The sequence below is a fragment of the Leptonychotes weddellii genome, chromosome 13 (assembly GCF_054177405.1).
Source record: "Leptonychotes weddellii isolate Sample4059 chromosome 13, ASM5417740v2, whole genome shotgun sequence".
Taxonomy (NCBI): Eukaryota; Metazoa; Chordata; class Mammalia; order Carnivora; family Phocidae; genus Leptonychotes; species Leptonychotes weddellii.
Genome location: NC_138381.1, coordinates 43307322 through 43321269, shown reverse-complemented (window position 1 = coordinate 43321269; position 13948 = coordinate 43307322). Strand labels below are relative to the sequence as shown.

Below are 13948 nucleotides of genomic sequence, written 5' to 3'. Positions count from 1 at the left end.
GTCAAATAAATAAATAAAATCTTTAAAAAAAAAAAAAGAATGAATATGGGGCACCTGGGTGGCTCAGTTGGTTAAGCGACTGCCTTCGGCTCAGGTCATGATCCTGGAGTCCCGGATCGAGTCCCGCATCGGGCTCCCTGCTCAGCGGGGAGTCTGCTTCTCCCTCTGACCCTTCCCCTCTCATGCTCTCTGTCTCTCATTGTCTCTCTCGCAAATAAATAAAATCTTAAAAAAAAAAGTTTAAAAAAAAAAAGAGTGAATATGAGTACATAAATGAATGAATGAATACATGAATGAATGGATTTATAGTAAATAACCTAATTTGATTTTGTTAAGTTGTTGGCAACCATTTAGAACATTTAGAATTAAAAGATGCTACCACCATGGGTTGTGCTAAGTGATTTTCTCATTTTAATTACTTAGACTTATAGGTGTTGGTGTGTTTTATGTGAATGTTTACATGAATGAAAGCAGTAATTTAAAGAAAAAGCAGGGGGGTGGCTCTTTCATTTCTTCTCATTTATGGTATTCTATTGATTGGGTAGGAGTTCTTTTAGAAGCAGCTATTGAGATTGAATATTTCGATTATCAGTGAACCTAACTTGCTGTATCCATGTTTACTTTTTATTTACAAAAGACCTGAAAACAACTACTATTTCCCGGATTTGCATCATATGAAGTATGAGATTGAAGATGGCACCACACCTAATGGAAGAGAACTTCGGTTTGGATTTGATCCACTGGAGTTCCCTGAGTTTAGCTGGAGAGGATACGCTCAGATGACCTCGGTACAGGTATGTAGCCAGCAAGAAATTGCTTCATGGCAGGGTAGGGCATATACTGACCCAGAACACTCTCAGTTAGCCCCCCAAAAGGTGAACTGTCCCCAAAACTGACTCCAGGATTCTTTTTCTCCAGACTATGGACGGGGTTTGGGGTAGGATTGGATTTTAACTAATAAGTGTATGTATCAGTTTCACAGTTTATTGTTAATTTGGTCACCAAATCAAACAAAGAAGGGGTTAAAGAAAACTAGTATTTATTTCTAGAGACTTTTTATAAGAAGTTGTTTCCCAAGTGGGATTAGTCTATATTTTAAAACAAGAGACACATTTCTTTAAAGACATTTGTAGAGAATAAAAATGAGTAGAATTAAATAATTCCAATGGTGTGTGTGTTGTTGATATTTGACCAGTGCTGGTTTTTTTTTTTGCCTTTTTAAACCCTGAATTACTCTATGAATAGAAACTAAGATAAATGAGGAATTTTAGTGCTATTTAATTTTTCTTTCCTGTATTTCTCCTTTCTTTCATTCTTCTCTACTGTATCCACCTCTCTTGGCTTTGTGTTGGAATAGTAATGGAATTTTCACATTTTCTCGTTACCTTTAGAACTTATGCAATATTTACAAACCAACAATTTCTGTGTAGCCATTGAGAAGTTTTGTTCTCAGGATTTCTCTTGGAGGTTGGTCTCTTTAAACTGTGTTTCTCAGTGGAGAAATTCGGAACAAAAGAGGTAAATTGATGACCATGGTAACCCAGTATTTGTCCTTAGCAGACCCAGGACTAATACTTGTTATGTTTCCTTTAAGTCACCCCTTAGAAACAGGGACAGGGTCACAGTTCTCTTGGAGCCATTATTGGTTCTCATGTTGCTTCTTGCCTGACCAGGGTCCTCCATCAGACTGCTTTCTCAAACAGTACCTGGGATCTTTTTTTTTTTTTTTTTAATATACTTATTTATTTGAGAGAGAGAGTGTGTGAGCGGGGGGAGGAGCAGAGGATGAGGGAGAGGGAATCTCAAGCAGATTCCATGCTAAGCATGGAGCCCAACGCAGGGCTCGATCTCACAACCCTGAGATCAAGTCCTGAGCTGAAACTGAGTCAGATGCTTAACTGACTGAGCCACCCAGTCACCCCAACAGTACCTAGGATCTTAAGACCTCACTGCTTTCTCCTTCTCCCCAATATAAAATTCAGCTTCTTTAGCATCCCAATCTTCATGATTCAGAAAAAAGCAGTGGAGTCCATTAAGTCATAATAGGATGTGAATGAGAGTCCAGTCAAGGTGGATACCTTCTCACAGGTGTTTACAGTTTGAAAGAATGACTAGTTAACATAAAGGAAATGAATTCTTTTTTAAAGATTTTATTTATTTATTTGACACAGAGAGAGAGAGAGAACGAGTGGTGGGGAGGGGCAAAGGGAGAGGGGAGAAGCAGGCTCTCCGCTGAGGAGGGAGCCTGACACGGGGCTTGATCCCAGGACCCTGAGATCATGACCTGAACCAGAGGCAGACACTCAACCAACTGAGCCACCCAGGCATCCTGCAAAGGCAATGAATTTCAAATGATGGAGTTTCTCTAAGTATTTTTCAACAACAGAACTTGGTGGTGTCTGTCAAATCACCTCTAACTTTGTTCCTTATACATTTTTGCATGTTTATTTTCCAATATGGAACTAACACTTAGAGAGGGATTCTGTCAAGTTAGAAAGCCCACATTGAGTGGAATCTTAGGGTTTTCTATGTATGGTATCATGTCATTTCCAAATAGTGAGAGTTTTACTTCTTCCTTGCCAATTTGGATACCTTTTATTCCCTTTTCTTGTCTGATTACTGTAGCTAAGATGTCTAGTACTATGTTGAATAAATGTGGTGAGAGTAGACATCCTTGTCTTATTCTGACCTAAGGGGAAAAGCTCTCAGTTTTTCACCAGTGAATATGATGTTAACTGTTTGTTTTTCATATAAGGCCTCTATTATGTTGAGGTATGTTCCCTGTAAACCTACTTTGTTAAAGGTTTTTATCATGAATGGATGTTGTACTTTGTCAAATGCTTTTTCTGGACCTATTGAAATGATCATATGGTTTTTATCCTTTCTCTTATTGATGTGACATATCACATTGATTGATTTGCAAATACTGAACCACCTTTGCATCCCAGGAATAAATCCCACTTGATTGTGCTGAATGGCTATTTTAATGTATTCTTGGATTCTGTTTGCTAATATTTTATTGAGGATTTTTGCATCTATGTTCATCAGAGATATTGGCCTGCAGTAGTGTGTGTGTGTGTGTATGTGTGTGCTAGTTTCTTTACCTGGTTTTGGTATCAGGGTAATGCTGGCTTTATAGAATGAATTTGGAAGCTTTCCTTCCTCTTCTATTTTTTGGAATAGTTTGAGAAGAATGGGTATTAACTGTTCTTGAAATGTTTGGTGGAATTAGCCTGTGAAGCCATCTGGTTCTAGACTTTTGTTTTTTTGGGAGTTTATTTATTACTGATTCAGTTTTATTGCTGGTAATTTGTCCAAAATTTCTATTCCTACTTTCATTTTGGTAAGTTATATGTTTCTAGGAATTTATCCATTTCTTCTAAGCTGTCCAATTTGTTGGCATACAGCTTTTCATAATATTCTGTTACAACTGTTTGTATTTCTGTGGTGTTTGTTGTTATTTCTCCACTTTTATTAGTGATTTTGTTCTCTCTCTCTCTCTCTTATTTTTTGAAGAGTCTGGCTAGAAATTTAATCAATTTTGTTGATCTTTTCAAAAAACCAGCTCCTTCTTTCATTGATCTGTTCTATTGTTTTGGGGGAGCTTTTTTTGTTTGTTTAGTTTCTGTATCATTTATTTCTGCTCTGATCTTTATTATTTCCTTTTTTTTTTGCTGGGTTTGGGTTTTGTTTGTTCTTATTTTAGCATCTTGAGGTGTAAGGTTAGGTTATTCAGATTTTTCTTGCTTCTGGAGGTAGGCCTGTGTTGCTATAAACTTCCTTCTTAGAACAGATTTTGCTGCATCCCAAAGATTTTGGACCTTTGTATTTTCACTTTCCTTTGTCTTCACACAATATTTCTTCTTTGATTTCTTGAGTGACCCATTCATTGTTTAGTAGCATGTTATTTAACCTCCATGTATTTGTGTTCTTTCCAGATTTTTTTCTTGTGGTTGATTTATAGTTTCATAGTGTTGTGGTCAGAAAAGATGCATGGTATCCCTTTGATCTTTTTTAATTTGTTGAGGCTTGTTTTGTGGCCTGATATGTGATCTATTCTGGAGACTGTTTTGTGTGCACTTGAAAAGAATGTGTATTCTGTTGTTTTAGGATGGAATGTTCTGAACATGTCTATTAAATCCATCCAGTCCAGTGTGTCATTCAAAGCCACTGTTTCCTTGTTGATTTTCTGTTTGAGCGATCTGTCCATCAGTGTAAGTGGGGTGTTAAAGTCCCCTATTATTGTGTTCCTATTGATTATTTCCTTTATGCTTGTTAATAACTGTTTTATTTATTTGGGTGCCCCCATGTTGGGTGCATAAATATTTATAATTGTTATATCCTTTTGTTGGATTGTCCCCTTTATTATTGGAATGGAATATTATTCAGCCATAAAAAGAATGAAATCTTGCCATTTGTAACAATGTGGTTGGATCTAGAGAGTATAATGCTAAGCAAAATAAGACAGAGAACGATAAATACCATATGATCTCACTTACATGTGGAATTTAAGAAACAAAACAAACAAGCAAAGGAAAAAAAGGAGAGAGAGAGACAAACTAAGAAACAGACTCTTAACTATAGAGAATAAACTGGTGGTTACCAGAGGGGAGGTGGGTGAGAGGGATGGGGGAAGTAGGTGATGGGGTTGAAAGAGTACACTCATCACAATAAAAAAAATAAAATAATTTTTTTTAAAAAGCCCACATTCTCTTCGGATAGCTATTGAGAACAACTGCATATGACTTAAGCATATTTTAGTTACATCCAGATTTTATCACTAATGTGTTTGGGGTATTTTAACCTTTGTTCAGCCAACATAGGTTTCTGTGACAAATTAGAATTTTAGGTATGTGAATTGGACCCTGGAGAGGTCCTTCTACAGGGGTGGTGGTGTCCAGTAATACTGTCCTTTCCTTCTCTTCTGCCTTTTTGTTTCTCCCAGCCCATGGTGGTTGCCCTGTCACTATTGCTTTCCTTAAACTAGTCCAGCTACTATTCACTCTGTCTGCCTGATTCCAGAAGGGCCCAAAGAGGATCTCAGTTGCTGAGGGAACAGGTTTTCACTGTAACTTTAGTTGTAAGTGTCTTTAATTTATCGTTAGGCCTGCCTATTTCCATCTTCCATAGAGGTAGTTATTTGGTGCTTGCTGAGTGTGAGAGAGTGAATGAGTGAGTGAGAGAGAGTGAGAGAGAGTGAGTGTATATGCACATTACAAGTCCACTAGTGAAACCTGAATGGAGTATACTCACTGTTTGGCTAGCATTTCTTTTAGCCAGTTGTCTCTTATACTGTATGACTTTTTGGTATTTTTCAGAATGAAGTGAGGATCATGTTGAATGTGGGGAAGTCAAGTCTCTCTTTGTTTCGTGTTATTCTGAAATACATTAACCCTGGAACTGAAGCCATATCTGGTCGCGTGTCTATTTATCCATCCTGGGCTGAGGCAGGTAGGTAAATTTTCAAGCCTCTTTTGGATTAAGAAATAATTAATTAGTGAAATATTTTTTCCAATTTTCAGAGTTACCTTCTGAGGAAAGTTGAAGTCTGATGCATAGTCTGATGAGGGTGGTGTCCTAGGTGCCCTGTCTTTGCTACCTTTTCAATCTGTAAACATTCTGCTTATTCAGATTTTGCTGTTAAGTTTATCACTGTCTTTTTAAAAAATTGATATAACAACCTGTGTGTCTTGGCTGAACCCCAGGTGTTATGATATCACCACAAGGTAAAGCTAATTTATCACTAATTCATGGTAGAGTGGGTGTCACCTTTGGGGTGGTATTGGACGGAGCTTGGCCTACTGCCCTAAATTTTCCCATTGTTTTCAGGCACCCCAAATAGGTCAAGGAGAAATGGGTGAGGAGAGGAATTTTTAAGGTGAATGCTGTAAAGCATGAAGCCCAAAAGAACTCCAGAGAGAAACATGCAAACTTCACTGAGGGGCGAAGGATTCCTGAGGGCAGAGGAGAAATCTGTTAGAAGGCAGATCTCATCAGAGCTGAGGCCTGGAAGTCTGTTCTGCAAGAATTAGAGTTTCTACCATTCCTGGCAACAGATTCCAGGAAGCACTAGGAATCCCACATGGACACAAAATGGTGCCCGTAGAAATCTAATTTAAGATCAAAATACAAGCATCTTTGTTCAGCATCCATGGCAAAGTCACTGGGGGCAGTGATGATGCTCCTGAGTTGTGTCAGCCAGGTCGTGAGGCTGGACGATGATGAATAATATGAAGAACTAGCAAGCTTGCCTTATTATATTCAAAGTATTTTGGCATTGATTTACTCACAAGACAAGTTTGTGAACTGATGAGGGTTGAAGAGGAAACAGAGCTGAGAAGTTTAGTAAATTGCCTAAGTGCATACCTAGTCTTTGTAGACAAGTTGGAATCTTCTGACCCCAAACTCTTTCTCATAGACACCAATCCCTCCTAGATGACAGTTTCGTCAGTAGTTTGCTCTCTGTTAACTCAAACAGGTGGAGGACATTGTGGTTTGTTTTCCCGTCCCCTGGGACATCTTTCCTAAGCCCCCACATCTGAGTCAGGGGCCTTGGTTGTGTATTCATGTGGTAACCTATGCCTCCTCCCGAATATGACTGTTCACGCTCTGCTGAATTCTCCTGTTGGCTGGCCTGTAATCCCTCACCGTTCCTGTCCCACCATCAGGGAACAAAGGCCGTGCTGGCTGTGTGCACGGCCTCCTGTCCTGAACCTAGATCTCATGAATGTTTGTAGAGAAAATGCAAGGATTTGGAGCAAATGTTTCTTCTGAAGAAAAAGGCTCAGGTGGGCTCAGATACAGCAGTTTGGTTTGTTTCTGAACCTTCTATAGGAGGTCCTCTCTGTGTTTCACGCAGAAGAAAACCTTTGCATCCTGAAAACAAACAAACAGAAAACCAAAACTTTTTCTTATGTCAGAACGAACACATGTTCTTCAATAGAAATTAAAAGAATAAAATAATTTAATATCAAATGTAATGAATTGAACGCTTACTATGTGCAATGAACTTCTCTAGGCAGTTTACATGTATTAATATACTTAATCACTTAACAAATTTAAGAAGTACTCACAATCCCAGGATACATAATCACTGCTAACATCAATATCTTTCTGGTCTGTTTTACACATATGCGATGCAAGCATACAATTAAAAAATATAAAATAAATAAATCTGATCAGTAAGTATGATGAGTAACCACCCTAAACTTTTTCAGATGTAAATTGAATGTTTAAAACTGATTATCCAAAATCCTAAGAGTGACTGCTAGGACAAGTGCCTTAGGCAGTTCTTTTTTTATTTCTGATAGGTGCTGCTCAAAGCAAAGAAGTCATCTTCCCGCCAAGTAAGGAGCCAGCCTTTGTCGCCGTCCCCAGATATGGTTTGGCAGACCCATTTTCGATTGCACCAGGGACATGGATTGCTTGTATCAAATCAGAGGGAGTCCTTCTGGTAAGAGACCTCCTGCGTGGAGAGTTCTGTGGGATTCTTCCCCCCGCTTAGCATGGTCCCACCCACAGTGACCCACAGTGACCATAAGATATCAAAATCACAGGCAGCTCCCTTTTAGACATAAGAAACTATGGTGACATTTGCCCTCAAATGACAGAGAAGCCAACTTAAAATATCTTTTTTTTTTTAAGTATTTATTTGAGAGAGAGAGAGCGAGAAAGAGCACAAAGGGGTGGGGGAGTGAGAAACAAGCTTCCTGCTGAGCAGGGACCCCGAGGCAGGGCTCAATCCCAGGACCTCAGGTTCATGACCTGAGCTGAAGGCAGACGCTTAACTGACTGAGCCACCCAGGAGCCCCTAAACTATCTTTTGTATTCTTCAGCCAGCTCATCCCAGACAAAAAAACCAGACCAACCATAACTCATAATGACTCAAAGATATCAGAATAAATGCAAAACCTTAATGTGCATATGTCCTCACCCTTCAAAAGCTTCTTTGGGATTTTTCATTATGAATCAGAAGGACATCTTCGAAAATCAGCCCTTCTGGGAATTGTGCAGAATGAATCAGAAGAAGCTACGAGAAGAGCAGATCCTACTATCAGTGAAGTTGGTGGCGGCGGAAAGGGAAGGGAGAGCCCGTGCTTCTCTGACATTCCCTTCTTCTACCTCAAACGTAGGCAATAGTCTCCACACAGATGATCTTGGACAAAGAATCCTGCATCAGGGGCAAAGCTCTGTCCCTGCACACTAATAGAATAGCCAGAGAAACCATGGGGAATTAAGAGATGAAAACTGCTATCTGAGATATTGGTATCTTATAAAAAGTCTTCTGAAAATGAAGTCTTTGGCGAAAGCTAGGTTTTGGCCAGAGTGGAAAACAGTAAGCCTTTCCTTCTGGCACAATCCTTTTGATTGGCTATGTTAGCAAATCTTAGGCAAGTTCTTTAACTCCAAGCCTGCCTCAGTTGCCTCTTCCTTGTAATAGGGACAATGTTTATCCAGATAGGTCCTTTCCAAATCTGGGATCTTATGAGGATAATGTGACAGTTTATACTATTGATCCAGTCCCTATTTTTCTTGCATCTTCTTGGTAGCAAGCTTTGTTGCTTTACAAAAATTTTAGAATTTTTCATAGACATTAGAAATGAGGACAAGGAAAATCCCATTGGTGCCAATAATGGGTACAAAGTTGGATTAATGGAAAGAAGGTCATTATGTTACTCCACAGGCATGGAAGATGCTTGATGACATTTAGTGCAGTTGTATAGCGACTCATATATATGCTTCCATGTTATGATCCCGTTTTCTCTAGAGACATTTTATTGAACACCTACTATCAACCTTTACTGTTCTAAGATCTATGGGACCATAAACCAATGAGGAGCTATGGTCCCAACCTAAGGAAACTCAGTAAGAGAACAATAACCACTGTTAAATTAAAGCCCACTGAGGTAGTGAGACCCCCGTGGTAGACCACAGAGCCCCCTGGGCCACCATCTGCTACTTTTCCTCTCTATGCGTTTCTCTTCTTCTCCATTATAGACAAATTAAGGGCCCTGACAAGAGAAAAAGCCTTATGGCCGGTGTATGAGTCTCTTCACAGTTGTGGCAGACATCCCCCCTCCTTCCCTCCGCACACAGCCAGTGGTGCCAACATTCTTCTGAAGCTGTCAAACCATCAGCGTCTCAGAAACCTGGAGCTCTGCTCTTTCCTGAAGAGCTGTTTAGCTGGATTTACGCTGTGGGCTTCATTTGGCACACTCCGTGGAACACATTCTTCCGCTCGTCTCCTAGGACAGGCAGTCAGCCAGTCTCAGCCTGTGATTCACCAGGATCACAAAACATCGTTTTTTATACCATGCCAGGCGAGCGTTGCTTTGGTGTGGGAATAATAAAACCGAAATGCCTGACCCACAATTCAGAGTTCTGATGTGTGGTGATGAAAGCAACCGGTATTTCAAAGGACCAGATTATCAGCTGATAGTTTATTATCTTTGTTTATTTTTGAATTTATACACAATCCAGAAGGGAGGGTAAAATTTCCCCGAGTTGTGAATACAAAAGCGTCCACCTTGAGATCCTTATCTCCGATGCTTGGAGCCCACCTGGGACAAGTTGCTTTGTGTGTTTTGGTGAGTCAGGGGGCAGAACAAAGCAGCTGCTGGGGAGAGTTTAACTTGGCGAGCTTCACCTGGTTATTAGTAACTGAGCTGGCATGCTTGACTGTTTTATTACTCAAGAAAGGCCACCATCATCTGAATAATTGTCCTCTTGGTCTTCATTTCCTAGGACTACCTGGTGCTGCTTCCCAGAGACTACTATGAGGCCCCCTCCCTGCAGCTGCCAGTCACCCAGCCATGTGCCGACTCAGGACCTCCCGAAGAGAAGTTAGTATGGGCAGTGGGGCGTCATTGGGGTGCTCTGAATTAGGAACCTTTGGTGCAAGGATTTGAGAGAGGCCTCAGCATCACAACTGCAGCAAGATGCGTTGGATAATTATTTAATTGTGGTCTTTCTCTGAGGCCGTCAACTATCTTATATACAAGAATCACAGAGCACTTCGCACCCTGTGGTTGGCATTTAGAGTGACGTCCACCCCCTAGTATGTGGAAATGCTGATGCTTGACCAAGTAATACCCTCAAGGTTGTGCATCTGCTGAGGGGAAGGGCTTAACAGAGAATCTGGGTTTATGGACGTTTCCTTTTCTTATTCTTCATGCTGATGACAGTTTACTACCCGATTCCTCCAGTAGGCACATGGTAGGAGTTTGCTGAAGGAGTGAGGAGTGAATGGAATGGAAAGAGTCCTTTGGGGATTGCACTTTGATGTTGTGTTTTGTTCTCAGTTGTAACTGTTGTACTTTGTTGTTGTTGAAGTTGCTTGCTTTACCAGCATTTGCCAGTGACCCGATTCCCCTGTGCCCTGGCTTGTGAGGCCAGACACTTCCTGCTTGACGGGGAGCCAAGACCCTTGGCAGTGAGGCAGCCCACCCCCGCACACCCAGTCCTGGCGGACCTCAGTGGGAGAGAGGTGGGGCAGCCTTTTATTTACTATCAAAGCTATTACTACCTCCCTGTCTGTGTCTGCTGAAAACCCTTGGCCGCAGTTGCTTCTCAAATTCAGGGGAACCTGGAAGAATTTCTCAGAAGGTGTTAATTACAGGTGTACTGAGTTCTCTGATCCAGGTTGTGGCTGGGCGCCACGCCACACGGAGCATAGTAAGGTTCGTCTTTGAGCACTTTCTAGACAGGGCAGGGAATGTGGGCAATCACAGAAGCCTCTCCTTTTTATTCCCTAGACTTATAAGGGTGTGTCTTGCTCTACCTGATTTGGGGCAAGATCTTTCTAAATGGCCTCCAGAAACTACACAGCTTACCCTAAAAGGATGCAATGCTCACTGACTGTTCAGCCCCTCAGGCTAAGCAGTTTGTAAGGGCTGATTTCTTGGAGCTCAGAATCTGGAACTGCTGCATCCCAATGCACCTCCCTCGTAGCTTAGAGGACAGGTTACTACAGGTTTGGGCGTTGCTTTTCTTCCCTGAGTTTTGTAAGCCTCAAAACAATCTAAGACTCTACTGATTTAAGATTTGGGTTAGAAATCCTGTATATCAACACTAAGAACACACAGTGCAACACCTCAAAAAAAAAAAGACACTGAAAAAAAAACTTCCTTTACTATATTTCCATTCCTGACTTTTTACAGCATTCTCTGTTTGTACCTTCGAGTCCAATGTTCATGTTTAAATGTGTAGACTGATAACATATATGGTATTAATTCTCACTGAATATTTAAATGTGTACCTTTTTGTAAACTATATTACTAACATTTCCAGGGTAGCTATTATAGGATTTTAAGGATATTTCTTTAGTCCTCATTTCATTTTTTTATTTGAGTTTTTGTTTTGCAAAAAAAATATATATGTATACTTGTTGTAACAAGTGAAGCAATACAGATATGCATAAAGAAAAACAAATGATCTCATTTCCACTCCATTCTAACAGTCTTCTGTGTCCCTCCCAACCCATGCTGTGTACATACACACATATGCATATACATACATAAATATGCACACACACATGTGTGTGTGTTCCCCAGATAGCAGGGAGGTGCTGTTGAGAAGGGTCAACCTCTAGGAAATGATGCTGATGACTCATCAGGAAGTGTCCTTGCCTCTGATTTAGCCCAGAGCCACAGCATTGAGGTGTTGGGCAGGGCCATATTTGCATGATGCATAAAACTAAGCCCTGGGCTGTCCAGTTTCATTTAACAGTCTGTTTTACCATTTTATCTAAATGCTTACAGACTTGTGCTGTCTAGTACAGCAGTGACTAGCCCATGTGCCTATATATAAATTTAAATTAATTAAAGCTAAGTAGAGCTAAACATCCAGTTCCTCAATTGCACTAGCCACATTTCAAGTGCTCAATAATCACATATGTCTAGTGGCTACCTTATTGGAAAACACAGATTATAGGATTTTTTTTTTTTTTGCTATCACAGAAAGTTCTATTGGACAGTGCTATAATAGATCATTGTGCTAAAATTCAAAGACTAATGCTTTAGAAGAGGTCTTAGAAATCATTTGATTTCCCTTCCAGTTTAGGAATCCTTTCTAAATTATCCTTATTAAACATTCATTTAGCCTCTATTGAATACTTAAATCAATGGAGGAGTCACTTCATCTAGAGGTAGACTAACTTTTGGTCATCATTAGCCACCTGGAGCAATGCAGAGTAATCCCTCCTCTGGAAACCATGTGTGGTGTGATGGTCAAGATAGTTCTGGAGTGAAACTGCCTGCCTTCATGTCTTGGGTCATCAGTAACTAGCTGTAAAATCTCTCCAGGTCTGAATTTACTAGTATACAAAATGGGGATATATAAATGGGGGTATACAAAAGTAGCTACCTCGTGGGTACTATTAAATAAATAATCCATGAGGGGCTCTTGTTGTGATCAAGTGATCACTTAGTAACCATTAGCCATGCTGCTAGTATGTGTTCTAGTCAGCACCATGGGCTGAAAGAGCAACCCACTAAGTCTAGCTCATAAGAACAGTTTTTCCTTTTCTAGGATACAGGGAGGTCTGGCAGGATTTCAAGGGCAGGAACTGAGTACATTCAGGTCTCCTAGGAATCTTCGAGGGACAGAGCTACCTGGCTCTCACAGAAGCCCTCCCTTCTCTCCATGTGTTTGCCTGTTTACCTCTCCTTCTATTAAATGGCCTCCTTTGTTTACTTATAGCTCTTTGTCTCACACACATACCGTGAAGGCTGCTCTGGTGCCATTTCTTTGTTAACTCTTAGCTCTGGCACGTACTGCCACCTGAGTCTCCCTTCTTTATTCTTTCTGAGAAAGAGAAGGATCATTTCTGAGAAAGAGACAGCTCATCTTTTAAAGTCAGATCACACTGTTGTACACCAGGGAAGCCTCTGTCTCTTGTAAACAAATTTATAGGTATATATTTTTTTATATTTCAATTTTATCTCTGTTTTACAATGTGATTTTAATCCATTTATATTTATTGTGATTTCAGACATATTTGGACTTATTTTTATCATCTTATTTATTTTATTAGCTTTTTAAAATTCAATTTAATTAACATATACTATATTATTAGTTTCAGAGGTAGAATTTAGTGATTCATCAGTTGCATGCAACACCCAGTGCTCATTCCATCAAGTGCCCTCCTTAACGCCCATCATCCAATGATTACTAGCTTTTAATTTACCTTCTTAAAACTAATTTTCCTACTTCTGTTTTTTGTTGTTGTTGTTGTGTTTTTGTTTTTTTTTTGAAGTAAGCTGTAGGCCCAACATGGGGCTTGAACTCATGAACCTGAGATCAAGGGTAGCATGCTCTACCAACTGAGCCAGCCAGGTGCCCTTACTTCTGTTTGATTGAGACAGTTTTCTCTATCTTTTCCTTGTTTGATAGGTATAGATTGTTTTCTGATATTTTAGTGGTTACCCTTAATATTTTAACATATGCTCTTAAGTATATATTTTCCAGAAAAGTCTAAAGTTATTCAGTAATTCTGATCTCTTCTTTTACACAAAGCAGACTTTAGAATTTTTATTAACAATTGTAAACCAATCTCCAACTTGTTGTTGTCTAGAAATTTTATTTTTACCCTTTCCCCAGACTTTCAGATAGATTGTAAGTTTCATCTTAATTCAAATACACCACATACCATCCCTCCCTCTCTTCTCCTTTCCTTTCTTCTTTTTTCTCTTCTCCATTTCTTCATGGAGATATCTCTCCTGGAATCTTTCATCTCTCTTCTTTACCCTGGAATATAGTCTCTGGGCTTGAGGTACAGCCATTTCCTGAAATTTTTCATCACTACACCCACCATCTTAAATATTCTTTTTTTTTTTTTTTAAAGATTTTATTTATTTATTTGAGAGACAGAGAGCATGAGAGGGAGGAGGGTCAGAGGGAGAAGCAGACTCCTTGCCGAGCAGGGAGCCCGATGCGGGACTCGATCCTG

The 13948-nt window shown here is 39.9% G+C and overlaps 1 protein-coding gene across 1 annotated transcript in view; it reads left to right on the top strand.

Moving 5' to 3' along the window:
• LAMA3 (laminin subunit alpha 3) overlaps nt 1-13948 on the top strand; it is a 250592-nt gene that overhangs the window by 123855 nt on the left and 112789 nt on the right. The window contains exons 19-23 of the mRNA XM_081802541.1: nt 638-794; nt 5319-5451; nt 7311-7453; nt 9745-9842; nt 10333-10486. Coding sequence (XP_081658667.1) covers nt 638-794; nt 5319-5451; nt 7311-7453; nt 9745-9842; nt 10333-10486 — 685 coding nt within the window. The remainder of the gene's footprint in view (nt 1-637; nt 795-5318; nt 5452-7310; nt 7454-9744; nt 9843-10332; nt 10487-13948) is intronic.